The sequence below is a fragment of the Strix aluco genome, chromosome 20, assembly GCF_031877795.1.
Source record: "Strix aluco isolate bStrAlu1 chromosome 20, bStrAlu1.hap1, whole genome shotgun sequence".
NCBI classification, from domain to species: Eukaryota; Metazoa; Chordata; class Aves; order Strigiformes; family Strigidae; genus Strix; species Strix aluco.
The window spans coordinates 9,296,365-9,324,032 of record NC_133950.1 but is presented as its reverse complement, the minus strand read 5'-3'; the positions used below and the strand labels follow the sequence as shown (position 1 = coordinate 9,324,032).

At 47.0% G+C, this 27,668-nt stretch overlaps 1 protein-coding gene across 6 annotated transcripts; it reads left to right on the top strand.

The window, feature by feature from the left end:
- The first annotated feature begins 282 nt into the window (after nt 1-282).
- Nucleotides 283-27,668, top strand: SLC25A25 (solute carrier family 25 member 25). Of its 6 annotated transcripts, none has more exons than XM_074846082.1 (11): nt 361-684; nt 20,442-20,568; nt 20,657-20,744; nt 21,185-21,220; nt 21,524-21,635; nt 22,375-22,533; nt 23,251-23,403; nt 23,525-23,632; nt 23,876-24,043; nt 24,537-24,687; nt 25,119-27,668. In XM_074846082.1, exons 1-11 carry the CDS (start codon nt 400-402, stop codon nt 25,301-25,303), a joined length of 1,572 nt encoding a protein of 523 aa, XP_074702183.1. In that variant the 5' UTR covers nt 361-399; the 3' UTR covers nt 25,304-27,668. The 6 variants fall into 6 exon arrangements, with proteins under 6 accessions (XP_074702184.1, XP_074702183.1, XP_074702185.1 ...); XM_074846084.1 differs by lacking the exon at nt 361-684 and adding an exon at nt 11,241-12,021; XM_074846086.1 differs by lacking the exon at nt 361-684 and adding an exon at nt 17,678-17,921.

The window sequence follows — 27,668 nt, the reverse complement described above, 5'->3', positions numbered from 1 at the left end:
GTCAAGCTCAAACTGACTCCCGGTTCCTGATCTGATTGGAGATGTGGTAGCTTTATCCCCGCCTCTCCCCGGGGATTTAACCAATGGGAGTTGGATCCAGGCGCTCGTACCGCCCCCTTCCGCCCCGGGCGGTGTTTCCTTCCGATTGGTGCAGGGGAAGGCGTCCCTCTGACGTCAGTGCCCGCCCACTCGCGGGCTCGCGTGGAGGCCGGGGGTGCGCGCGGGGGCGTGTTGGCTGACGCCAGCGCGCGGGCCGCCGCCATTGGTCGGCGCGGAGCGTCACGTGGTGGCCGCGGCGTGTGGCGCGAAGGCGGAAGCGCTCCGTGTCGGTCCCTCGCGGCGGAAGCGCCGCCATTTGCCGGTGTCGGCGCGTGTGAGGAGCGGGCGGGCGGCGGGAGGATGCCGGGGGCGCGGCGCTCGCTGGCCTCCCCGGTGGTGAGCGGCGTGCTCTGTCCCTGCGGCTCCCCGCGGGCCGCCGGCGCGGCGACCGGCCCGGGGGCGGAGGGCGGTGGCGGGAGCGCGGGACCCTGCGGGCGGTCTCTGTGTGAGGCCTCCGAGCAGGACCGGCGCCTCCGCGCCCTATTCCAGAAGCTGGACGTGAACCGCGACGGCGCGCTCTGCATCCACGACCTGGCCGTGGGCCTGGGCCGCCTCGGGCTGCACCGCACCGAGCTGGACCTTCTGGTGAGCGGCGGGGGGCGGGCGGGGCGGCAGGGCTTGACCCGATGGGGCCCAGCCGGGCTGGGCTCCGGACCTGCGTTGCTGGGGGGTGAGGAAGGGTCTGGCCGCCCTCCTCATCCCGTGTCCGCCCCGCAGCGCGGGTCTGTCCCTGGATCCCGGCTCCGTGCCGCGGAGCTCCCCCGGCTCCGCCGTTCTCGGGAGCGGGACGTGGGCTCTGAAGACCCGGTAACTGTGCCCCGGCCGGGGCAGAGACCCGCCAGGTTAGTTGGTGATAGTGGGCACCTGCTTGTTGCATGCCGGCGCTTGTATCCAGTTACCTTCCTGATGCGTAGCCGGGAGGACCCTGAGAGAGCGCAGGCGTTTGTGTGGTGGGAGATGCCGCTGCTCCGCTCCCGAGAGAGCGTTTAAGCATTTCTAGGTACTTGCCTAAAATCAGCCCTGCTGACTTGAACACTAAACCCGGAGGAATCTGCTTGCTTACTACCTGTAGGCACGTGCAGCATTAACTGTGGGAATTTAGGATTGAAAACTTACTGCTTGGGCAGGAAGCACTATAAAGAAAATCCTCTTTCTCCAGGTCCAGGGACTAGGAAGCTTGCATGTTTACTTAAATTTGTAAAAGGTTTTTTGGAAGGGATAGATGCAGTCAGGTTGTCGTGCAGTTTTCATTGCATCATTGCACTTCCTCATGTTAGTCTTTGGCACCATGTTGCTACTCAGGTTTCTTGCCCAAGATGGCTTATACATGCTAAACTCAATTATCTATTTTAAGGGGTTTGAAATATCTTAAAATGTGGGAAGGCTGCTGTATTTGTACGGTTTGCCTGTGGAGGATATGAAATGTGCAGCTCACTGGCTTTCTACTTCAGTATTGGGAGCTGTGCCCTTTTGTGGTCACACAGCTCTTTGTGTGATGCTGTACACTGACGATTCTAGGCTTCAAGGTTCAACGTGATGTTGCTCTATTTAACTGTAATTAGTGCAATTTACATCTGCATGAATCTGAGTAATGGGCTTGTCCTCAGTGCACAGTTTGTTCCTGCCTAGTCTCTTGTATTTTATATGCAGGACCATAAAAAGCTGAGTATCTTGGGAGGATGGGAGATAAACACATGGGTGCAGTCGGGGATGTGCCATCTCAGAGTGCCTCAATCCTGCAGGAAGGAAGAAGAGTTTAAGGATAACTTCTGAGTCACTGAAAAGACATCTAATTTAAGTGACAGTTCCTATTCTCTCCCAGTTCTGGGAGTGGTGCCCCAGTTTGAGTGCTTTAATTGCATGTATTCATCCTTTCCAGAGTTTTTAGTTCCTTTCTGACTTTGAATCTCCAACATCTTAACTTCTAACATGTCTTTTTGGTTGGCATCTTTGTTGCTGCTGTAATGTGTGAGAATTCTTCTGTGGTGTGAGGATCTTGTGAGTGGTTTAGCTGTGCAGTTTCTAAAAATAACGATAGTGCCATGGCGATTTTCTGCTGTGTGCATTTTGGTAATGAAATCTGATTATACCATATAAATCACCTGTGCATGCCCTGTGAAATGCTGACCTGCTGCCACCCGTGGGTGCCGAATCCTTTACCTCTGGCAAAAGTCCCTCATTCGTCAGAGCGCTCTGTGCTTACGCCTGCATGCCTGTCTCGGTTTGCATTCCCTTTTTCTCCTGGGCACGTTACTCAATCCAGCCTGACATTCTCCAGGCTAGCAGGATGCACCATGAAACAAAATGCGTTTTTACTTCCCAGCAGATAGCTTCTTTGCTTGCCACGCTGTGGGAGCGGCAGAGAAGAACGTTCTGCAGGGACTGGAACTGCTCTGTCGGAGGGAAGCACTGTCTGGATGCTGCTTAACAATCCTGTCTTTCTGCTGAAGCCCTTGTCTGTCAGTATTGTTCCTCAGCTCTTCACTTCCTCTGCCTACTCTTCCGCCGTGCAGGAAGCGGCTGGTTAGATGAATAGAGTTTGCAAAGCATTGTTAGTACTGCAGAGCATCCCCTTCAGCGGTGTAAAAAGCGTCCGTTAAGAACGGGGATGCAGAGTTCAAAACTCTTAAGTTCCAGTTAAACATGTGGGAACAGTCCTCGGAGAGCTGGTTAGAAAACTTCCGCGTGGTGTAATTTTTAGGAAAATAAAATAAACTTCCTGTTTCCCAGGCAGTTCTATTAATAAGCCCTTCTTTTTTCTGCCCCATCGTTAGCTAATAACGGCAACTGGGTGCTTGGGGTAACTAATATGAAGTCACACTCAAGAAAAGTGCTTAAGCATCAAGATGAAAACCTTTTTGATGTATTGGACATGGTGTTTGGAGACTGATTTAGGCATAAATCACATGAATTGCTTGTGATTAGTAAATTACTTGGTGGCTCCGGTGCATTTTATTTTTCCTTCCATGCAACGGTACATTTGATATGGGAGTTGCCTTCTAACGCTTGGGAGACAGACGGAGAAAATATTAGTCTCCTAATGTGAGGTTATCACCAATCTTAGCTGAATGTTGCTAATCTCTTTGCGTCAGGAGGCTAAAAGGCCTTGTAACAATAATAGTTTTGGGCTGCAACTTGAAAAGAAAATGAACAATGTTTTGGCTCTAATGCTTGAGAGCTCTTACTGAGATAAAACCCTTTGTAGCATTCTTGGAAAATTGCTGCCTTCTGTTTTAGAGGTGGCCTTCTGTGGTGGGGGAGAGAAGGGGTTGTACTTGGATGTCCTTTGAGGTGGAATTTGCTTATGTAAACGTTGGATTTTTTTCACCCATGCTGTTATCTTTAAACCATTTGACAAATACAGTGTGCCAAGTCAGTGAGCCTTCTAAAGAAATGCTTGTTTGTGCTGGTTAGCATGAAGCAATTCACATACTTCACTTTGCTTGAGCAGTAAAGTGATAACCATGTGAAGAATTTTTTAAAGGCTTTCTTGTTCTACTGTGTAAAGGGATAGTCTTTTGCTGCTAAACTACATCTACCTCTGGAGTAGTCAATCTCCTGTTATTACTACTTTCTGACTTCCCTCATGAAAATATTTGTGTAGACTTACGGAACTGGAAGTACACACTTCATGGAAATAGAGACAGTTGAACCAGAATGATGTTTTCTACTTTGTATCTGGAGATGATGCATTGTTGAAAGGACATGTGATGGTAGTATTTGTGTATTTGCCAATATAACTGTTTTCCTACTGATCCCAATTAACTACAGGGCTGGAGGATCTCTGCTGCTGAAGTTCCAGACAGTTTGAACTGGTGGAATTAATCCCAGCTGCCTAGAGACAGACTGAAGTGGTAAACTTTGTCTGCAGCTACCTCTTCTGTGGTGGTGCTGAGCATCTTCTGCTGGACTAATTCTCTCAGCTTTAAGAAACAGAGCAGACATAACCCTTGTCTCTTTTCAGTTACAAGTGTCTGGTTGACTCTGCTGTAATGATGATGTCCTCCTTGGCCTTGTGATACTTTCTTCTCCAAAGTTCATCTGTGTGACTGCCTATTGCTCCTCGGTATCAGCTTCCTCACGTGAAACTACATCAGCCCCCATTCTGCTGAAATCTTCCCATCTGCTTTCATCACTTATTTCTTAGCCTGGTATCTTCTCTTTGATCTCCTAAGTTCTGGCTGTCCACACTCCCACACAAATTCTGTTGTTCACTTTTCACGTGTACCAAAGAGCGTAACTGCACTGCTGCAGCTGGACTCTGCAGCGTTTGCTTTGCTTCAGGCCTCTCCTCTGAATGATTTTGCTTTTTAGGTGCATCTCTGGACTCTTGCAGCCGTCAGAGAACACTGTGTCCATGCTGCTCGGGGACAGTTGATCACTTAGTTCTTTCGGAAGTGCCTCCATGGATGGATTGAGAAACTTTCTATTGTAGCACTTGAAATCATAAATAAGTTTAATCTTATTTCTGATCAATATTTTATCTTCTGTCATGATGTCATTTAATTCTTAATTTCAGATTCTATTTCTGTAACTATTTTACTCTCCAAGACTTTTGAATACTCTGTATTATACTGTGCATAATGTACTAAAATTCTCAGCAACTGTAAGGTGCAGAGGAAGCAGGGGAATCTCTTCTGTGTGAGGCTTTCACCTGTTTTCCATTCACAGTCATTTGGAAAAGGAGGATCTGAGTTTTTATTGTGTTGCAGAAGTCTGTTTATGATAAAAAGAGAGAAATTCTAATACTGTTCTGTAATCTAGACTGGAATATCTCTCCAAACCTATGTACATTTAGATACAACATCTTCATGGTTTGTGTGTCTTGTGTCCTGCTGGGGCAGTTGTGGAGCTTTTAGCCAGGCTTTGGTAATCTGTCATGAAGGGTTGAGCAACACAAATTGTATCAAACAAATGAAGCAGTGTTACAGTTTGAAATTCCAGTTGATACCCTTCCTTCTGCTGAAAGGTATTTGCCAACAGCTTCTCAATCACCCATCTCCTGACTAATCCCAAAGGACAAATGTGGATACCCTGAGCCAGTTTAACACAAGGTGAAACTGCTTTCAAGAATGTGTTAAATAACTCCACGCATTTATGTATAATGTGCATTAGAATAGCAAGCAAAAAAGATTGTATTTGCTGGGTCTGTAGGGAGTGGAGGCCTGTTCTTGCTTTTTATAAATTGTAAAATGTGTGGTTTGATGAAGGTCCTGTTCTCATGCACTTGGGAAATCTGGTGCAAGAGTAGAACTGTAGGTCAATGATTTAGTCATAGATAAAGCCTTTCAAGCTGTGGGAAGTGGATGAGTTGGTGTGAATTCTGGGTTCTGTTACCTTCTCTGATTTAGGCATGCTGAAGACGCAAATGAACTCTTTGTAATCAATCAAATTGGTTCTTGACAGCCGCTGCAAAGACTGAGAAATACAGAGATTGGCTTTGGCACAAGGAAACTTCTCAGTGCAGTGTCAGTTATTAATAGACTTGGCCAGCAACCTCCTAAAGCGAGAGCTTTGCTGGGCTGGAGGGTGCGCTGTGACAATGAATGTCAGGGAGACTGGCTGGCACGCTGGCTGCCTGCCTCTGTCACTCTGCCTGGACCCAGAGGTCACACGGGGAGGGCAGGAGGAGAGGGATGCTGGAGACCAGGCAACCTCTCAAAAGTCTTTACTCAGACTTGGTCTTTGGTCATCAGACCTGCCTTAGTGTGATTAATGTATTAAACTGGTGGTGTGTGTCCACTCAGTGTTCAAAGGGGTAGATTGGAAGTGAGTTTTCAGATGTAAATACATACAAGAGAAACTTGCTCTTGCATAAGCTTACCTTGCGTATAAACAAACAATTGTGGATTAGGCAAGTGTTGCTTTATGTTCATGTACGTACAGGACCAGGTATGTAACTCTTGAGAGATGCAATCTTGGGATGTTCTTCCATGATCATTTTTTGCCCTGCCTTGCAGGAAATTGGAGAAGCCTGGTGGTTCTCAGGTTTATTTAGCAGAGACCTTTGTCCTATTTGCAGAGTGATAATGAATGAAGGATACTGGCTGACTTCTGTGGGATGTGGATGCAACTTTTGACTTGAGCATATCAATTGTAACTGTTGATGTTATGTGAGAGTCTCTCTTTGCAGAAAGGCAGCCTGCATGTCACTGACATGGTCTCTCACCCTTCTGTTTTCGGCGGGATGGGATGTATTCTGAACTCTGTAGTGAAGTGAATGCCTGTAGGATCCCCAGAGCCTGAGTGAAATGAAACAACAAAACTGATCCAAGGCAACTGATTGTGCCTTTGGAGAATATGCAGCAGGGTTTTGGTCTTTCAACACGTTCTGTGGGACATTATTTGGTGACCAGGGCTAGATGCCTTGGTAAGTAGTGGAAAGTGTCTCCTTATCCTCATCCGCATTGGATTATTAGTCAGATTACTGAGATAAGGGCAGAAAAAAACCTCCAGGACTTCAGTATACTTGTTCTTTCTTTTAATTTTTTTTTAAAAGAAACTATACCCGTGATGAATCTGGTTGAATATTGAGCAGAAGCCTTAAATGGTTGACAACTGTTAATAAAATGACATCAAAGCCATAACAAGGACTCGGTCTCCTGTTTGAGAGCCCTACAAAACGGTGATGCTGCAGTTCTGTGCTCTCTGTTGCATATATTATAACATGATATGGTGTTGGGAGGAGGAGCAGGGGGAGGGATTTTTTTTCTTCTAGACCTACTTGTAGCAAATGGTAAATGAGCCTTTGTTCTTGTTCATGTCCTGTTGCTATATTTGTCCCTCTGAATGTGGGACATGAGAGCACTTTAATGATGCCCCAGACTTTGTCTCAGGTGGAGAAGCGTAGCTGTGATAACTAGTGTCAGTGTGGAAAGGCAGCGGAGACGTCTTAGTTTTTCGAAGTCATACGTAAGCGAGCTGCAGGGGAGCTTCTGGCAGTTAAAGTGGCTTACAGTGGAGAATTCTGCTGTAAGAGAAATTGTTGAAATTTTTAGATCATGAGTTGCTTGGAAAGGCAAAGCTGTTTGGTATGTGAATCTACATTGCTTAGCCTGAGAGAACAGGGGCTGTGTGAGAGCAAGCCTGGGCCCGGGCTGCTGGGGGGCCATCGTTTCTCCACTAGCTATATTCCTGGTTAATTTTCCAGTGCAGCGAGAAGTTGACTTTCTAATTTCTGAGTACTGAGGATGCCCTTTCTCTTGGTCAATCCCTGGTTCTTCATGTGATATGATATGACCTTGGTGGAACTCGCTGTTCTGGGCAATGGCTGTGTATTTCCCCCGTCCTGGCCAGCGCTCTCTGTGTTTGGCACTGGTCCCCGGTTGCCTTAATATATCGACTAGAATAGCTGATCACTTGTGCCAGGTTTCCTATAACGAGGTGACCTGGGTTTCTTTGTAGTGTTCACTGAACTATGCTGTGTCACCTTAATATATTAATGTAGTTGAATGTCACTAGACAGTTTAATTATTTAAGCAGCAGTGGCCAAGACGTTTAGATTTTATGGCGTGGTGCGAGAAGCGCTGTGCAGGGTTTGGCTTTCTAAAAAGTGAGAAGTACTTACGTTTTCATCTTTCAGAAATTACATTTGAAAAGATAAGAGGTAGTTGAAGGAGTCATGGTGGCCCATCCCAGCTGGGGCAGGCTGGGTGCTATCTCTGGGTGGCACACGAGTAGGCAGTGCTCCTCGGGGTGCTTCCAGGAGAGCGCCCGAAGGAGATGAGTCACTGCTGATTCCTGTGGGGTCACTTAAGGAACTGGAGACGGCGACCGCAGTGGCAGCTCTTCCTGCGCCGCGGAGGAGGAGAAGGGTCATTGCTCCAAGCACAGCTCCTTTTCCCTCTGCCCCCTTTTCTTTTCACCCTCCCTCCTGCATTTTTTATGTGTTAGCTAGTTGTCTGGTGATGAGGCTCAGATTGTTGCTGGAAAATGCTGTGCACTTACTCAGAAGTCTTCTAGAAGCCATCTTAAAGCAAATGGTCTGAATCTGAATTACTGCCTGGTACTACCAGGCTGGAAAGAGCAAATGCCTGTTTGAAAACTGGAGTTACAGACTTAGCAGGTACTAAAAAGTGGCCTGCATGATGTGGCTGAAGAGGATACAAGATACCTTGAGCTTTTGGCTTAAAACAGAACATCCTTCTGACAGCTTGCAGTACTGAGGAAAATACTGTTTTAATTAAGCAAAGCACGTCACTGTCTTGCTCTTCCCTTTCTCCTTTGTCTCCGTTTGGATAGATTACATGACTTTATTGTCAGCTTCTCCTCTGGCTATCTAATGACTATCCATTTGGATGGTGTAGGACTCTGAGGCCAGCTGCCACAGGCGCCTTTGGTCTCCGGTGACTGGTGTGCTGGCTGAGAGCCAGTTTTCAGATCAGTCCTGGTGCTTTTCTGCCTTCAAAATCCTGGGCTTGGTTCATGGAAACAGCTGGAATTGGAGGGCTTATGGTCTCCTAATGAAGCCTAGGTCAGGAAAGCTGTTTCACTGTGGCCTAGGTGTTTGTTCATGATTTCTAGAAAAAGTGAATTTTTGTTCCTCCTCCATTCCTTTGTGTCGCTGTTCAGGCTGGACCTGTGGTATTTATTGAATCTTTTCTTATGTGTGAATGATTGGCTTCGTGGTGGTGTTGGTCGGGTAATACTTCCCTACAAATTCCCTGTAGGAGAGCAGTTGTCTTGCCTCTAGCAATAATCATCTTGCCGTTACTAGGTTTATTATTCTGACCTAATAAAATTCCCCACTTGGTAAAAGAAATGCTTTTTTTCTAAATATGATTAGAAAAGTCTGTCTGTTCTGAAGGAGCTGTGTGGATTAGTGCGGTGGCAGAATTCCTCTGAGGTTTTCTTTAGCGAGGACAAAGGCCAAGGAAGCATTGCTGAGTGTCTGCTTTAATTGCACCCCAGGCATGTAATTTCTTGCACAAATTATTATTTTACTATGGGATGTCTGCATGAACAAAGGAAGATTGGGTCCCTGCCATGCACACACCACTAAAGCTAATAAATACTATGCAGAGAAACTGTAAGCAATAGTGTCGGGTAACATCAGCTGGTTTAATGGGTCCTTGTGAGTAGCAGCCCAGTATTAAGTGACCACTGAGGACAAATCTAACGTCCCACTCAAGTGTCTTGCCTTCTGTTTTGTGGCTTGTAGCTCTGTGAGTGGTGGGGCCGGTGTGCCTGCTGCTGCCACAGGCAGCTCTGATGCCGTTGCCACAGGCAGTCACACTTTTTTGCACCCCATCCATGAGTAGCCTCAACTGGTTACCCCAGCAGAAAGCTCTGTAACTTTTGGCTGGGTTAATGAGGTTGTTGGAGGAGCATATGGGAGCAAGGTAAATGCAGAGCTGATGTGGATGTGTGAGACGACCTCTTTTAGAGGCAGTAAGCTTCAGACCAGTTTCTTGTGAAACGACAGCTTTAGGCTAATAGAAGCTGATTTTGAAGAACGTTTCCCAGTTCAGAAAATCTGCTTTGTTCTTCCTCTGGCCTGAGTGTTAGAAACTTTCAAATGTCATTTTAAAGGATCTGATTCACTGTGTTTTAGAAAGCAGTTTAACTTCTGTGCTTGTTGTTTGTGATGACTGGCAGCAGCTCAAGGTAATGGAGGCATGACAAAAATTCTTCACTCTTTCCTGCCTGTGCCTGAGCCGGGGCTTCTGATTATATCCCAGCTAGAACTGGGCTGTGCCATTCCTCAGAGAGGGACAGGGCTTTTCCATACCCTCACCCCAGTGTTACTGCCTCTGAATTTTGTGAATTTTTAATGCTTTGTTATTTTTTTGTATGTGTCAAGTTTTAAGGTAAAAAACTTTGAGTACTCTATGTAGACCTTATGACTAAACAGCGTTTTTTTCTTCTTAAGTAACTCTGAAATGTATTTGCAGAAGAATTCATTTTTAATGTGATGTCTATGTACTTGGCTCTCACTTTTTCCATTACTCAGGTTGGTTAAGGGAATTCAACACTAGCAAGTTCCCAAATGTGATGTTTAGTGTTCTTCCTCTCAAATTTATTTGCGAATTGGCTACTTAAAGCTTGCAGTCCTTTCAGGTTTTGGATTGTATTTTCATATCTAATATCTGTAAAACAAAAGTTTCCTACAGTCTGTCACTCTCAAAAGCTAAAAGCTGAAAATGGAGGTCCTGTGCTTGCTGTAGATCTTGCTGTGGTACTGTGGGTAGGGAGCCTCGGGTGATGTATGTGGTCTTTATTTATCTTTGGTCTGTGTTTATTTATCCTGTGTGTTAAAAAAATCCAAACTGTTCTCTTAAGGAAAAGTCATAATACTTTGGAAAGTGAGGCATGCAGTGCCCTCTGTCTGTAGATGCAAAAGGCAGGCAAGAATCTAGGACTATATATTAAGTTGTTGGTACTTTAAAACAGCAAATGAGCCCTTACTGTCTGCAGGCTGCTGTTGTGCCTGCCAGATGTGGGCTGCTCGCTTCCACCAAGGCAGGTTGACTTTTCTGGTGATGCCCTGGCCGGGAGGCCGATAGCCCCAACCTTACAGCCAGGGCTATGAGCAACTGCTGCTGAAACAAGGCATTTCTTGGAGGAATTTGGGCAAGGTCATGTGTTCGGTGCTTATATATTGATATATACTTGTGGCCGTGCTCTGGCTAATCCTCGCCTTGACTGTACGGTTAAAGGCTCCTTCGGCAGAACTCGGCCCGTTTGACTCATCGGCGATAGTTTAACCATAGCGTATTAGAGCGTGTGTAGATGAATAGCCATAAATGCTATGGAAGCGTGTCGCTGTGTTGCGCTGAAAGCCAAATGGCAGAAGCACAATGCAGCACCAAAGAGCTATTGTAATGACGGATGACACTATAATAGACCAGGGAGAGAGGGTGCAGTTAGAGGTTAATTCAGCCATGGCTGGGAAAAGCCGGCTTCTCTCTGCAGAACCATCTGCTGCCCTAACAAAGAGCTGCGGCCGAAGCTGCCGAGCCCCAGAAGCGGGTACGTACACGCCTCCGACAATCCCGCGCTGCTGAATCGCATCGGGGGCCATGGCTTCTGCGCTCCGGACGGCTGCCCTGCTGCCCTCCCTGCCCGTACCTGCCCGACGGCGTTGGCGGGCGCGCTCCTTTGCGGGGTGCCTCCTGCGTGGAGGGCGCGCTCCCGCCTGGCTGCGCGCGCTGCCGTGCTCCGGAGCACCGCAGTGTTGGGAGCGAGGATTGGCTGGGCACTGCTGCAGTGGGGACGCAGCCTTGGGTGTTCAGCCTTGCTGCTCGGCTGATGTGCCGTTAGGATGAGCCAGGACATGCGGGTGAATTGGCAGCTCTGAGAAGCTTCTCTCGGAGAGGTTCATCTTTAGCTTTCCGCTTAAGCGCAGCGGCTCGGCTTCTCTGTGCGAGCAGTCTCCAAAGCTCAGCGTCTCGGCTTCTCCGTGCCAGGGGTCTTGTGCTTTGTCTGTTGCCATCAGATTTCTGAGGCTCTGGTACAATGAGCTGCTTGTCAGGCCAGGCACGACTGCAGTAGCAGCAATTTCAAAAGGCAGGAAGCGTCCGCAGGAGCGGTCTGTAAAGAATCTGAGCCTGTGGAGTCGCTGGGTTGAAGCTCCTACTGGCTGCCGTGCCGATTCCTGTCTTGGGGGTGCTTGGTAGTGCAGTCACATCACCCTTGGCAGCGGGCAGCTCCTGGGCGCGCAGGGTTTCCCTGCCTGGGATGCTCTCTGGAGCAGCAATGCTGCAGACCCTTTGGCATTTTCTGTTTAGCTTCTTTCCCAGGGCCATATGCCAAGGTCCTGCAGATGAAAAAGAGGATGAGGCCAGAAACACCACCCCACTTCCAGGCCCCGGGGAGAAAGGGCCAAAGATGTTGGGGAAGCCACAGGACAGAGGGACTGATCCCACTGAAAGGAGACCAACTATCCTACTGGTGGTTGGACCCGCAGAGCATTTTCCAAAGGTAACGGGATATCCAGGGGCCTGAGGAGGGGTTGGTGCACATGACAGTGGAGTGTGTGGTCTGCCGGGAGTAGGGGTGTTGCAGGTTGGGTGTGTGCGTAGCTGGGGGTGGGTGCGTGTGTATTTGGGGAGGGGGGAGAGGAACAGGAAAAGGGAGCAGGGTCCAGTGTGTGCTTGCTAGCAGGGAAATGTGGGGGGACCAGGGGAATGACTGTGAAGAGAGGAGGTGATCTAACCTTTTGGATATGATGTTCAAAGGGGGGAAAAATGCTGTTTAGGGGCAAAGGGGAATAGAGGGGTCTGGAAGGTTCCTGGGCAACTTGGAAGAAGCATGACGGAGAGGGCAGGGAATAATAATGCAGGTTAACGGCGAGTCCCACCCCTGCACTGGAGACCAGCAAAGGATCAAATAGATCCTAACGTGTTCCGGAGTCACTGGTAATTTGGCAAGCCTCTGGAAAAACTAGCATGTTTTGAGCAAATGAGTAACTGGCTGTATTATTTGAATGGCACAGCCTGGAAGAGAGTAAAACCCGTCCCTGGGGAGCGGGGTGGCATAAGGGAGAGACTAAAATCTGCGTGAGGATGGGAACTTCCCAGGGGGTGGGAGAGCAGGGAGGTGGTGGGTGCGCACAATTGGCGGAGAATAAATGGTGAGGCTTTGTCTGGGGGGAGACAAACAAAAGCTGCTTAGTTTAGTGCCTGGGCTCCTAGCACAGTGCTGGCTGACTGCAGTTCTGGTTTATTTTTGATGGGGAGGGAATGCTGTCTGTCTCTCCTGAGGATGGTGCAGTCAGCAATGACTGCTTGTGGTTTAAGACCAAGGGTGTGACGTGGGATTAGGGGAGAAGGAGTCGGGCATAACCCCTGCGAGTGGTGGGAGTTTGGGATAATACTAAGGTCTGCAGCAGGGGTAGGGGTGTGTGACTTGCAGGATCTAGCTTATTTAACAGGGAACCGGGCATGGTTGTTGCTGTAAGCTTTCTCTTTAAAATGGGGGATGAACAGGTTTAAGTTGTAGAGGGGATTAGTGTCTGTTCAGCTGCTGTTCTGAATGGAAACAGACAGGGTGGCATTCTGGGGAGCAGAAGCCACTCCCTGCTTGAATCAGACTGAAAAATCTGCAGGGACTTTTGCCTTCATCCCTATCGTTAGCAGTTAGCACTGTGCATCCTCTTTAAAAAGAGGAGCGTGCGCATTTTGAGGAGGACTTTCATGCAAGGAGGTTGAAGAAGGACAGAGGCTCAGAACTGAAGGAGGTTGTGATGAAAACCTTGAAAGCGTAGGGCTGAAAATCTCTGCTGTCCTGCAGGGAACAATGGTCCCTCAGTCAGGCAGAGCCCATCTGTTCACACCTAGAAATGAAGCTTTCTCTGAAAGCTGATGCCAATCTCTTCTGTGTGACCCTGGGAAGTTTCGCTGCATAGAAACCCTAACATTGGCTAATGGAGAAATACCTGGAGGATAAGGATGTGGTAAAATGGAGTTATTGCAGCTTAGGAAGTAACTGCCCATCTGCTAGGAGGTTGTGACTGTAATTTTAGCCTGCCCTGATTGTAAAGTAAAACGCAGTGTAAAGCTCTTCTGTTGAGGATTATGCAGATATGTTTTTACCTTGCGATTCAGGCTGGCTAATACTGCACCTAGTCATCGTGGCTCAGCTGGTGGACAGTAACTTGTTAAGCTGCAATTACTTGTTTGTGATTGATCAGATATCTGTGTCCTAATTACCTGTCTGAAGGAGAAATGTTGCAAAATTCTCATACAGCCTTAGGGGTAGATTATAGACCACTGTGAGCAAACATTATTATTTGGTGTTTAAAGAAAATGTGGGGGACACATGGCTTTTGTTCTCTGCCACTGATTGTCTGTGACCTTGGGAGAAGTCTCTTGGCTGGTATGTCACTTTGTTTTGTAAAAACACCTGTAACTACCTATCTGTTAAAACCAGAAAATATCACACCTTATACTGAGGTTACTGTAAGGAATTGACATGTATCAATAAGCTTGACTGGAGCTGCTTCCTAGCCCTGGCTCTTCAGTCTTCGTGTTGTTGTTGGCGTGTTTCTGCTCAGATCCTTGCTTGAAGGTAACGATTTCAACATGAAGCTGTTTCTGCAAATGTGGGAGAAAATACTGACTATAAATGTGATGCGTTGGCCCCTGGGTGTGTGTACACAGAAGAGAGGTATGATCTGCCCCTGATGTCACCATCTGGACTTGTAACTTTGGATCTGTGTGTTGTCAGTGGAACAGGTCACCTTTCCTGGTCACCTTTATGTCCAATAAATACCATGTAGTGTTGTCTGCCTTCCCTGGTCTCTATCCTTCCCCTTGCACAGTCTTGGCTGGCTGCAGCTCTTTACTCTGCTGGGGTCTCTTAAATGATTAACTCCCCTCCTTCATACACTTTACACTCTTTGTTTGTGCTTTCTGAGGACTTTCTGTACTGTACAATTAATTATAAGCTAGTTTCCAGAAATTAAAAAATACCAAGTCAGCAGAACTTAGTGAAAACTTGGAGCAATAGTGGTTCTCTCTCTGGCCCATGGTGTACTTGCCCAGAGACCTGTTTTGCTTGTGAAGGAGGATGTTAGTTATGTGGCTGTGACACTCACTGGCGCTTGATATTTTTAGAGACTTTTTTTTTAGCAACGTGAATTCAAAATTAAACAGCATATTTTCTTGCTCCTTGTATGGCCGCATCCTCCCATCCTTTGGGAGGTACCTTTTGGAGCTGATGTAGTAAACTGGTGATGAAGCAGATGCCTGGAAGAGTACAAATGACTTGGAAAGGTTAGCGTTGCAATGGCAGGGTATTGAAACTGGTAACTCGTGCAGCATTTAAATAAGAACCAAATGCTATAAATAAATGAATGCTATAAATAAAATGAAAACGAGTTTGCAGCTTCCTTGATGGTAAGAAAAGTGAGCCTTCTGTAGAAGGAAGACAGACTCATCAAGTGCTCGCCTTAGCAAAGAAGGGTATTAGCTAGACTGGCTTCACAGGGACCACAAAGGTGTAGGTCCAGCTCTGGCTTCATTGGCAGAATTGGTGGAAGGAAGAAGATTGGGGAGGACTGACTTTATTTGGAGCTCTGTGCCCTGTCCTCAGCTTGATCAGGAACAGACAGTGCTGATGAGGGATGCGCTGGCCATCGCTCCCGCCTGAAGCCCTGGGAGGGGTGTGCTGCTGCGGGAGCGGGTCCGGCTGCGTCTGCTAAGGCCTGGGCTCATAGTACTTGTGTTCCAGCAGCACTGATCCCTCCAGCTTTGGAGAGCTATCTTGCTTTTGAGTACTTCCAGGTTTGCCAGGATTTTTTTAGGTGAAATCTAAAAACTTGTTAATGCTTGTTTAAGTTCCCTTTGTCATTATACTCAGAATTGCTGGTATAAACTTCATTTGTAATCTGTCTCTCCTTAGCTCGCTGTCCTGTAATTAATACCCTGCTTAAAATCAGCTTTCTTAACCTCCTTACCTTTCTCCCTTTCTCTGACGTATATAGTAGGGCTTTTTTTCCTAAAATGTGCAGATTTTGCCTTTTGTCTCTAGCTGCCAACTCCAGAGTTTATTAGGAAAATCTGCATCATGTTGGCATAGCAACTGAGCTGCCAGGCAGCTATTATAGCCATGCTTGGCAATTCATGGGAAGGACTACAGAGGATCTTAAGGCTTGGTGGGGCAAATCTGAGTTACGTTTGTTCACTTACTACCTGGAGCTGTCGGGGAGCTGCTCGTGTCGGTCAGGCTGCTGAAGGTGTTCGCTTGTGACCAGTGGGGTGTAGCGTTAGGGTACTGCTGGCAGTGAGACTCAGTGGGAAGGCTGGGGTGTGCTGTTGGTGTGCATGTAGTGAGCTGCTGCAGCTGATCTTTAAGAGGATCTGGAGTCCCTGAGAAGATCCTGTTTTCATGTGGAGAGACGTCAGCAGGGAGTAGGTTAAGCCTGGTTAGGTAACGTGGCAGTAGTGCCATGGAAGGTGAGGTGCCTGGGGGAGGGCATAAGAAGCTGTTGTAGGTCATGATTCTCAAGGGTACCGAATTGCTGCGAGTTGTGATCTATTAAGCTTTAAAATAATATAAAAAATAAAATCCTTGAAATAAAGCCCCAGATTAAATATTCCCAATTTGTTTGATTGACATGCAGCTCCACAAACAGCTCACTACAGACCTTGGCTTTTATTTAAATCTAAAGAACAAAATCCCACGGTAAAGATGTAAAGGCCCCTTGTGGATTAGGATCTGAGAAGGGGAGTGCTTATTGGACTTTGCACTGGCCAGGCAGTGTGTTCAGACAGAGCAAACACAAGAAAATGTTGCTGTGTCCGCAGTGGTGGGGAAGGCTGTTAGCTGGGCTGGCGTAAACCAGTTTAGCAAACATGCTGTGTTACTTCAAGTGTGGGCAGGATTAGTGTGTTTTGGTTATTGGCTATGGCTTTTTGCATCTTCCTTCTCTTGTTAGATGTTAGTGTCTCTTTGAGGAATATCAAGACTATAACTTTAATTTAAAATTAATGTAAGGAATTAGTAATTCTGTATTGAGCAGTATTGTGATCTACTGCGCTGCTTTGGTACTCTCGCTCTAGTACTAGGTGTCATCCCATACATCAAACTCCACTGAATGCTCAGAAGCCTGTAATTATATCCACATTAAATGATGCATGTGCCACACTCCCTCTTCAGCCTGACTTGCTTCTGATGAAAGCTCAGGAACTCGCTTACAAAGTGGTTAAATTGTAAATGGTAGAAACTGGAAAATGTTCTGCCCTGGCCACTTGTCATTGTAGCACATATCCGACTGCAATGTTTAATTGTAGTTGGAAGAGGAGGAATAACTATTAAGCTGGCGTAACTGCTGTGTGCATGCCTAGCTAGGAGGCTTTGAAGCAGCTGGGTCTGTTTTGAAGCCTGCTCTTGATTTTGGTGGTTCTTTAGGTATTTGGCACAATGGCAAACCTTCTCCACAGGCTTTATTGCTGTCTGTGTTAGTAACGCTGGAGTGCTGCAGAGGAGAGAGCTCTTGGTATGCAGAGATTGCCTGCTCCTACCTGGCACAAGTGGGTTTGGGAGAACTTTCAGCCAAAGCCAATCAACTCTGGCATAGCAAAATAGCCTTATAAAAGTGGAATTTCAAAGCTTTTGCTTAAGCTGGATATCCCAAACATGTATAAAAGCAGTAAGTGGCTGGCTTCTTGCTCTTACTGTGTTTTAGAGGAAGAATTTGTGGGAAGAGGAACAGTGAGAGTCCTCCTGTGCTGTATGGTGGGAGAGGTTATGATCAAGACTGGTCCCAACTGTGCTGCGTGTGTAAAACCCCAGAGGGGTGAGAGCAGGATCAGAAAGGACTGATCAGAAGTAAGGGACAGCAAATGAGCGTCTCGGATGTTGGCCAAAGTCCCTTGGCTTAAAAGACACGCCAGTAAGAGTTAACTTGTGGTGAGCGTGATGTAAGGTCTTGGGGCTTAATGGGAGCCTGGTGTTGAGCAACGGGAGGCAGCTCACATGGGTCGGGTGTCTCGCTGGCAGCTGGGTGGGACTGTACAGCCTCGGCTTCCCTTTTAAGTAGAAGGGCAGGGCTTGTACAGCCAATCCCACCGGAGCCCAGTGCGCTCATAGGCATGTGTCATGAGACTCACTGGCATTTCCTTTCCACTACGCACTGAAATTAGCTCAGGGGAATCATTCAGCTTTGCTTCCCTTCCCGGTCAGTCTGAGCAGGGCAGCTGAGTCTCCGGCTCAGAAAGATGCTCTGCCTCTGTCTGTATGTGCCAGTGTTTGGGGAGTCGCAGACAGAGTTTGAATATTTTGAGTCGAAGGGGCTGCCGGCTGAACTCAAATCCATCTTCCGACTCAGCCTCTTCATTCCTTCCCAGGAGTTCTCCACCTACCGCCAGTGGAAGCAGGTATGGCCCCGAGGGAGGAACGGGAGGGAGCGAGCTGTGGAGGGGTGGTCTCCGACCCCCCGAGTGGCTGCTCGGAGGGGGAGAAGTTCATGACGACTCTGTTGTAATAGCTGGGTACAGCATGTACGTGTTTCTCTTGCCCTTTGGCACGGATTGCTGAAGCAGCGTGGAGTGGACTTTTTTTCTTTTTGATTCATTTGGCTTGAATCTGATGAGATTTCAGTGCCTCTAAGACTGTTTAAACCAGTTGATTTGATGCAAGTTCAATAGGAAAAGGGGTTTTCCAAACTATGATTTCTCTGCTTTAACTAGTCTGCTCAAATACAACGTTTCACATCCTCTTCCTTTTCCTCCTTCTTACACCCTTCCGCCTCCCCCCTCCTGACAGGAGGTGTGTAATCTAACGTCAGCTCAAGCTGATGCAGGTCTCACCCCATGAAGGTGAGCAGGTCGGCTCTGTGAGCCAGCGGTGGGTGGGCTGAGCCGGGGGAGGTTGTGCAAGAGCATTTCCCTTCGCTGCAGAAGGGAGATGCACTAAATCTGTGGAGCGCTTGGTCCAGCTCTATCACAGCCCTTGCTTTCGGCTTGCTGCTGCTGGTGTGATTTTCGTCAAACAGCAAAGCTGGGTAGGCTTCTTATACCTTTGTGCAGACGCACAAATGGGGTATGTAGCAGCTTTAGGACGTGTGGGGTCCCAAAGCCTGCAGCAGGGACAGCGTGTTACGCAGGTGACCATAGAAACGTCTGCAGCCAGCGTGGCTGTTATGAGCAGTTCAGTCTATGGAGATTTCATACTTGCTTTTAAAGGCAAAGACCTGCAGGCAGATATTTGTTCATATCTCTGGAAAAGATGCTGGGAGCTTGGCTTTCTCGCCCTTCACACGTGTTGCAGGTTACTGTTTGACAGACTCACAGCATTTTTGCTTTGTGATCACGGAGGAAGAAGACTAGCAGAGCAAGGCAGCTTTTATTACCTGCAGTCTCTGATCACTCCTTGCACATCTCTGCACTTGTTAGGGGTGTGCTGAGAGAGCGGGAGCAGTTGCACAGTCACATTTCTCTAGTGCCTCCCAATTTTTAGTGCCTGTCAACTGGTTGGGGGTTGCCAGTCAGAGGGAAGCCCTGATTCAGCTGTTCAAGGCCAATCTGCTGACATGCGAGGGATGTTGGTCTATCTTTAGCCTGCAAGTTGAATGTGGGGTCATATCTGAACTTTGCAACAGTCATATGATAAATTGCAGGTTAAGAATACTGGGCGTACCTCAAAGGTCGGGGCAGCTGGGACAGCACTTTCTTATTTAAGGTTCATAAAATGATTAGGCATAATCCCCAGAGCATTAGGGCTAAAGTGACAGGACTTGGTGGGGCAAGGGAGAGAGAGTTTTAATACTGAAGTATTTAGTATTGAAGTCATTTAAAATGGCATTGAAACAAAGACTTAATGCTTATGACGGGGACAGGTGCTCATAGGCTGAGGAAACATCACAATAAGCTTAGGTTTGCCTATTACCCTTGAAGCCTAAATATTGAACAAAATATTGGTGAACAGAGGGTTAGCCTAGTGTTTGATCACAGAGCTTCCTTAACAACCCACCTGCTGTTCACAGAACTGTTATGAGAATTAAAAATCTGGGTGATGCAGTAGACTGAATCACACCTCGTTTAGTGTTGCTCACTGATTCATGTTGAAAAAGACTTACAGGCTGTCAAAGGCAAGTGACTGAACAAGAAGGGGAATAGGAACTCCCTGAGCCACATTCTTACAGTCTGGAGATCACCTCTCCTGTCAACACGTAGCCACGTGCCTTTAGAGAGGACAGTCCATCGGCTATTGCCCCATGCTGGAGCGAGTTAATTAGTCATTTACCTTGTCCTAGATGTCTGGCACAGAGTCTGATCTTGATTTAAGCTTTGTCCTACTAAGAGCCTTTTCTTGTTCTATATGCATCTCATGGAAACTTGTATAATTAAAGCACATAGCTTCAGGGTGCCTAAACCAGTTCACAGGGGTTTTTATCTCTGGCTGTGTCCACTAGAGCTGGACAGGCTTTTTCTGGTTGGAGTTAGTTATTGCCAGAGGGAACTTACTTCTCTAAGGATCATAGTAGGCATGAAATTCCTTTTCCTGTTCAGGTTTTTTTATTACCTGAAGTTTTGTGATTCACTTTTTATGCAAATCTGTTGCCTCATACTTAGTTCAAGAACCTCTACAAGGGCTTTTTAAGTGTTAATCAAGACACAAGACTGAGATTAGACACATGATACGAGCAGAATATCCCTGATAAAAGCATGAGGCATTTCATCTGCGTAACTAACTTTGGGAGACAGTTGCCTGGAATCAGGTGACTTTTCTACACTACTGCTTTCCTCAAATTTCTTTGAGGAGTTATCATAACTGTTAGCTACTTTCTGGAGGAAAAGTCAGTCCTGTAGGAAATGATCTTTAAATATGGTAGAGGAAGGAGCAGATCTGTCTGAATGAACAAAGGAAGTGACAGTTTTCGGTTGTTTTTTGAACAGAAAATTGTGAAGGCTGGAGACAAGGACCTGGATGGACAGCTGGATTTTGAGGAATTCGTTCACTATCTCCAAGATCATGAAAAGAAGCTGAGACTGGTTTTCAAGAGTTTGGATAAGAAGAATGATGGTAAACACCTTTCTCACGCTCATGAATAGACTACTGCATGCGTTAGCTTGTAATGTATATACTTGAGCTCACTGCTTTATCTTTGCAGGCCGTATTGATGCCCAGGAGATTGTACAGTCTCTTCGGGACTTGGGGGTCAAGATCTCTGAACAGCAGGCTGAGAAAATACTGAAGAGGTGAGGATGCAGCTGGTGGTTCTGCGTTACTGTTCAGGGGGTTAGAAGGAAATGTAGGGACATGGAACCCATCTCCTCTCTCTACCCTGTACACACTTTGCAGAGACTTCAGCTCCTCCCTTTTTGCCTATTATTCTTCATTTTGATTTTTTTCCATGAGTTGACACTTACAAGGTTGTAATGCATTATGGAGAGTTACTGTCAGAATCTCTTATCTTCCTGACCTGTTGTGGGGAAGTGCTTGCACCTGAGCTGATTTGCATCCCTGTCTGATTGTCCTGTTGCCCTGGGCTTGCTGCTTTGGAGAAAGACTGTGCTCTTTGGAAATGCTGAGTGCTTTATGCATGTGGCACTAACATGTTAACAACCACTTATTTGTGCTGTTTTTTCCTCTTTCTTTCCTCTGCTACCTTCCCTCTGTCTGTTTGCCTGTGTGTCAGAATAAGGACGGGACACTTCTGGGGTCCTGTCACCTAGTAAGTATTATTTTCCCTTCAGTGTCAGTTATGAGTCCCTAAGTTTGGCAGGAGGGGGTACAACTACTCCTCTGGGTCAGTTAAAGGGGAGAGAGAGGGAAGGAAAAAGGGAGCCCACTTCTACCTCTCTGCAGTGTTTGGTGAATAGAAGGTTTCCTAGCTTTGTGTTGTGTCTCTTTAGAAGTCTTTTAGTAGTTGCTTTGCAAAGCTTTTTTGGTGTAGGCCTGAATAATCAAAGGGAAGGGGAGGAGGAATTTCTCATCCAGTGGGAGTCTGTACTCATCTACTGATAAATCTTTTTAGCATGGATAAAAACGGGACAATGACAATTGATTGGAATGAGTGGCGAGACTATCACCTGCTGCACCCAGTGGAGAACATTCCTGAAATCATCCTGTACTGGAAGCACTCCACGGTAAGAAATGGTTCCTCCACAACAGGTCTTAGTCTTTCCCCAGCTTCTTAAGAGTCCTGACCCCCAGGAGCTGCTATCTGCAGTCCCTATCTTTCTCTTCATGGTTCAGTAGCTGCCTTGTAGCCCTAGACGCCCAATTGCTTCCTGTCCTGTCCTCTTATCTTGCCACCTATCACTGGCACGTGATAATGTGAAGCCTCTGGCACAGGTGATAACAACTGCACGTTCTGCAAGAAGATGAGGGTGTTCACTTGGCTTGCACCTCAGAGCTTTGCACCAGTGGCCAGCCCCTGCTGGTTCAGGACCTGTTAAGACTAGAAACTGATCTTACAGGCAGCAGTCCTTCCTGGAGATATTTCAGTGGGTGTAAATAGCATGTAACGAGATTGAACTGGCTGTGAGCTTGGAAGGTTCCAGAGAGGCCCAGCTTTTTTGCCACGCAGCTGCCTGCAGTCGGTCATTTTGTTCCTTACTGTGATGCACAGTATTTTAAAGCAGACAAACGTTCAGCAGTTGCCAGCTTCTTGGTCAGAAATTTCTGAATGTGAAGGTTCCCCGTGTGACGTGCTATAGCAGTGGCAGTTCTGTGGCCAGATGCAGCAGTTAATGGCTATAGATAAGCTGCTGACTTGGAATAAGCATATCCAGTACTTCAACACTTAGCATTGATAAGGAGCAGTAAAACTTTGGCAACATCATTAGCTGATGAAACACTTCTCAACACCTTATGCTTTTGCAGATCTTTGATGTAGGAGAGAATTTGACCGTCCCTGATGAGTTCACAGTGGAAGAGAGGCAGACAGGGATGTGGTGGAGACATCTGGTTGCAGGTGGAGGTGCAGGTGCCGTGTCCAGAACCTGTACAGCTCCCTTGGACCGCTTGAAAGTGCTCATGCAGGTATGATGGAGCAGTTCCAGTTTGTTTGAATACCGGGCAGATTCCTTTAATATTCTTGGATGCCTAGGAGATGAGACTGTTCATCAACACAGTACAGCACTCTGGCCAGGATTAATCTCATTGGTTTTATATTGCTATTTTTGAAAGATTTCTGGATTATTTAAATTATCAAAGTCATGTTAAAAAGTTATTCTTCGTTGACTAGAAAAAAATGGAATCTTTTGGGAGGTAGACATGTGAAAACTGTCAATAGAGTGCTTTGTGGTTTAGAGCACTGGAAAACTTGGGTTCAAGTCTTGTGTTCCCATGAGAGTTGAAGTGGTTGTGGTGGTCAGCTGGCAGAGCTCATACTCGGTATTATCTAAATAATAAGTTAGAAAAACTTGCTTTTAGCCTGCTTTGTCACTGTACCTGCACTTGAGCCAGCTGAGAAGTTTACCGTGGGTAGCTGATCCTATGCTAGGTATGGGAGTTGCCGATTTAACCTTTCCTCCCATTCCAGAGGGAGATATTGATTAGACTCATTAGTTAACACTAGACTTCGCAAAAAAGAAAAGAAGCTTGCTTTCCTATTGTAGAAGTTGTCTGGAAGGGATTAAAGCCTTGGCAAATCTCTGGGTAAATAAAAAAACGCCCTTTTGTCCCCGGATTACAGAAAAACGTAGCACTGTCGTAATCAGGACTGGAACTAATCCAAACTTGCACTCTCTCTCCCAGGTTCATGCCTCCCGCAGTAACAACATGTGCATCGTTGGCGGTTTTACTCAAATGATCCGAGAGGGTGGACCAAGGTCGCTGTGGCGAGGGAATGGCATCAATGTGTTGAAGATTGCACCGGAATCCGCCATTAAGTTCATGGCTTACGAGCAGGTGAGTAAAAGGGCACAGATAAATCTGGCTGCGGAAGGGTTTGCAGAAGGACAAGCTGAAAAAAAGAAAAAGACGGCTGAGACAAGTCAGTGAGCCTCAATGTCTGTTTTGGCTTCTACAGATCAAGCGGTTCATCGGTACCGACCAAGAAATGCTGAGGATTCACGAGCGGCTGTTAGCTGGTTCTCTGGCTGGGGCCATTGCGCAGAGCAGCATCTACCCGATGGAGGTGAGGCAGTGGCTGATAGTCCAGCCCAGGAGGGGTCAGGGCAAGGTGCTGAGATGGGAAAACGGGGGTAGAACACCAGCACTATGATAGCTTAATGAATGAGTTCTCGGAGGTGATGTCGGGTAATGCTGCTCGCGTGACACTTGCTCTCAGCCTGACCATCGTGTCTCAAGAATGACTTTGTATGTTTTTCTCCTGTTGATTCTCCTGTAGGCCTTCATGGTATTTATTCTTGTCTTCTAGGTTCTGAAAACACGGATGGCTCTAAGGAAGACAGGGCAATATTCAGGCATGTTGGATTGTGCCAAAAACATCCTTTCGAAGGAAGGAATGGCTGCCTTCTACAAAGGCTACATCCCCAACATGCTAGGAATCATTCCGTATGCTGGTATTGACCTGGCAGTCTATGAGGTATGAAGCTTTTAACCTATTATTACTGGGTCTGGCTGAGATTGAGTTAATTTTCCCCAGCCAAGGTCAACCCACCATGCTATTGTAGGGCTGTGCTGCTTGTGTAGCTTTATCACTGTCAGACCAGTCAGTTACTGCAGGAGTTTGTCATTTATCAAAGCTTTCCTGATCAGCCTTATGGGGCACAAATGGATTTTTTTTCTTTTTTTAAACCCAAAATGGCCTGAAAGATAATCCAATACAACGATTCTCCTTTCTTAGTCAACATCATGCATGGTTTCTTTTTTCTTATTTTTGAGAAAATTGAAGCAGAAAATTAAAGAAGGGATTTTCCCCAGGCACTACAGTAGCAGTAGCTCAAAAAGGTTTGGGAAGCCTAGTGCTTCTGGCTGAATGGCACATGGCTTTCTGGGCCTGTATGCTAGATCGTCTATGCAATGTGCTGTTCTTTCGATTGTCTTTTTATTGCTAACTACTGGCTTTTTCCTTCCAGACACTAAAAAACGCCTGGTTGCAACGCTATGCTGTCAACAGTGCTGACCCGGGAGTCTTCGTTCTGCTGGCTTGTGGCACCATCTCCAGTACCTGCGGGCAGCTCGCCAGTTACCCGCTGGCTCTTGTGAGGACACGCATGCAGGCCCAAGGTGAGAACTTCTGGGAACTGTGGGAGCTCCTGTCATGGTCTCTGAGCAGGGTAAAGGTCCTCTAGTGTAAACATTGCAACAACAGCCCCAGCTGGCCGGTGCAGCTGAGCAGGAGGCTATTTGCCATGCTGTAAGAGGACGGTGGACTTTGTGCTACCCTTAGCATCTGGGGCCAGGCACCTCCAGGACAGAGGTTCTGTTTTGCTCAAATCAGGAGTTTTGGACTAAGGGCATCTGCAGAGCAGTTTGGGAAAATGGCTGTGATGTGCAGCACAGCTACGGCTTGCTGAGGAGTGAGGGGCTGTCCTCCACAAGGTGCCTTCGCTCTGTGAACATCCACAGGAGGCACATGAATCAGAACTGCTCTTTGAGACAGATTTTACCTTAAAGTGTTTTCACAGTGTTATTTATTGTGGCTTTCCCTGTTGCAGCTTCAGTGGAGGGTGCTCCTGAAGTGACGATGAGGGGACTCTTTAAACACATTCTGAAGACAGAGGGAGCATTTGGTCTTTACCGGGGTCTGGCGCCGAACTTTATGAAGGTGATCCCAGCTGTGAGCATCAGCTATGTGGTTTATGAAAACTTGAAGATGACTCTGGGCGTGCAGTCACGGTGACCAGGAGATGCCGAGGACTTTGAACTCTGAAATCTTGGGGTGCAATCCCAAGACGTATAGCCATCTCTCATTCTGTGAATGTGTTGACACTAAGCTGACTAAGCAAAGCTGTGAAATCTCAAGATAGTTTGTGAGTCAGTAAGGGGGAGGGGAGGATCTGGTGTCCTTTGCCATCTTGCTACTCAGAGCTTCACATAAAGCATCACGTGGTCCTTTTTGTTGGGCCTTTTGGGAGACCAGGAGGTGAACTCCTGGGAGAATCTTAAGGCACAAGTTGCTGAGGTCAGTTCCCAGCAGTATGGCAGAGTAGCAAAGATTTGGGTAACAGGTCTGCTTGCCGTGTATTGCGTGTACGGAGCTGTTTGCCTGCAGATGAGCACCTTCTGACTTGCTGGAAGAGCTTCTTTTTCCATTCAGAGAGCTTCTTTTTCCATTCAGTTGTTTAACTTCCTACCCATTGTTTAAATTTGTACAAACCTTGTGTAGGAGCTGCTGCCACACCAGGCTTGTTATTATGTTTACATATATTCCTTTGGGTAGGAGACATTCATGTTCTGCTTCCAAGACTTGACATGAAATGTAACTTTGAACTATACTGGTTTTGAGGGCTGGTGGGCAGTGGTTTATCCAGTCAGGCTGAAGGTTACTTAGGCCAGCCTGATGAAGAATTAGGATTATTTATTTTTTATAGGTGTGTCTCATAAATCCACTAACAAGATGCACTTACTAACAGAAGCAGCAGACTAGAGCCTGCATGCCTGTATCCTTTGCATGCCGGGATTGGCTTGTCCTATACTCAGCAGGGGCTTGGAAAGGGGAAGGCAGGAGAGCCCTGGGGGGACTGGCACCTTGATGCATGGCTTTAGTGCACAAAAAGACAATATTTCACAGCTCCTGTGCAGTTGTGCTCCCAGCACGACACGAGAGCCCTTGTGCAGCATTGCATGGACCTCTGAATTCCATTCTGCCTGGTGCCAAGGAGAGCTGGTGGACCTTTTCCAAACCCCGTGCCTACGCTGCTATCTATCTCTTTAGACCTCTTTGTAGATTGATGTTCAGGTTTGCATTAGCGGGATGGAGTCCCCAAGCCAGGAGTATGTCTGCTGTGGGAAGGGGTGTTAGGGAGAGGGGCTGGTTGTCACTGGGAGAGTTGAGCTTTCAGTCCTTAAGATGTGCTTGCTTTTCTTTCAAAGGGTGCTTTTTGTAAGGCTAAGGGAAAGAGATGGCTTTAAAATTTCTCTGACTGCATTATGGGCTATTTTAGTTGATAGGATCTGGCTTCTGAGGCCTGGGAGATCCTCATCCAACTTTACATTTTGGGCAAAACGGACCAGCATTGCATTCCACTGTCTTACTGCTTAAAGCATATTTATTTTGTATTTATTTGAACAGAGTTATGTCGGACTATTTTTATAGACTTGTTTAAATATTGTTACTGTGCTTGTATTTCTCCTGTTTTAAAAAGTTCTCTATTTGTTCTCTTACATCACACAGCTGAGTCGTGGGGAGGGACGCTAAAGTCACTTGTGTACTTTCCCTTTGGGGCTTGAGCTGCCTTTCCCACGTCTGGGGTTGTTGCTGGAGGACCTCAGCCCAGAGAAATTCTGTAGCAGGAAGCCATAGGAGAGAAGGGAGCTGGTGAGGAAGCAGTACGGTGGGAGGAGGGAGAGGGTGCGCGGTGAGGCTCGCCTTATTCTGGAATTGCCTCTGTGCGTGGCTGGAAGGGTTTCAGTGGATGGCTGAAGTTGGGAAGTAGAAGGTCTGTGTATGTTGGGTGTCACAGCGGCCAATTGAGAGCGACCTTGGGGAATTTTTAGGTAAGGGGGGAGGGGAGAAATCTCAGGGACTAAAGGGAATACAAGTTTCCAGAGAGACGGAGGGAAACTTGCACTTGGACACAAGCTGCTGCAGTTGTGCTTTGAGGCTGAATCGGCAGGCCCTGTGCTGAGCCAGCGCTCTTCACGTGCACGTGGCGTGGTGAAGTGTGAGAGAAACCAGAAAAGGGTTTGCTGGCACTCGGCAGCTGCTTTTTCGCTGAGAGATTTTGGTGGTTCATGGAGAGTCTTCAAGGTGAGGCTCTGCCTTGACTAGCCAGTGCTGTCAGTGGTTAGCCACATGGAAATCTAACCAGTCTGGATTAGTGATACGATTTTTTTTCCACACCCCCCTTCTTGAGACCTGTCACAAATTCTGCAGTGGCTCCTTCCTACCAGTGTGGCCTAATGGGAATATGAGTATCAGAATGCAAAAATCAATGCAAAATGACAACCATCTTTGTAGCTGTAACCACAAATTGTTATAATGCAAATCTAACTTGGATTCTTCATGTAGGGAACAGTCTGCTAATAAAGGTCTGTCAAAGAGA

Bases quoted from the DNA above. Each gene is read 5' to 3' on its own strand.
- SLC25A25 (XM_074846082.1), top strand. From the start codon at position 400: ATGCCGGGGGCGCGGCGCTCGCTGGCCTCCCCGGTGGTGAGCGGCGTG. The intron at 23,404-23,524 runs GTGAGTAAAAGG...TGGCTTCTACAG, and splicing joins AGTTCATGGCTTACGAGCAG to ATCAAGCGGTTCATCGGTAC. The intron at 24,688-25,118 runs GTGAGAACTTCT...TCCCTGTTGCAG, and splicing joins GACACGCATGCAGGCCCAAG to CTTCAGTGGAGGGTGCTCCT.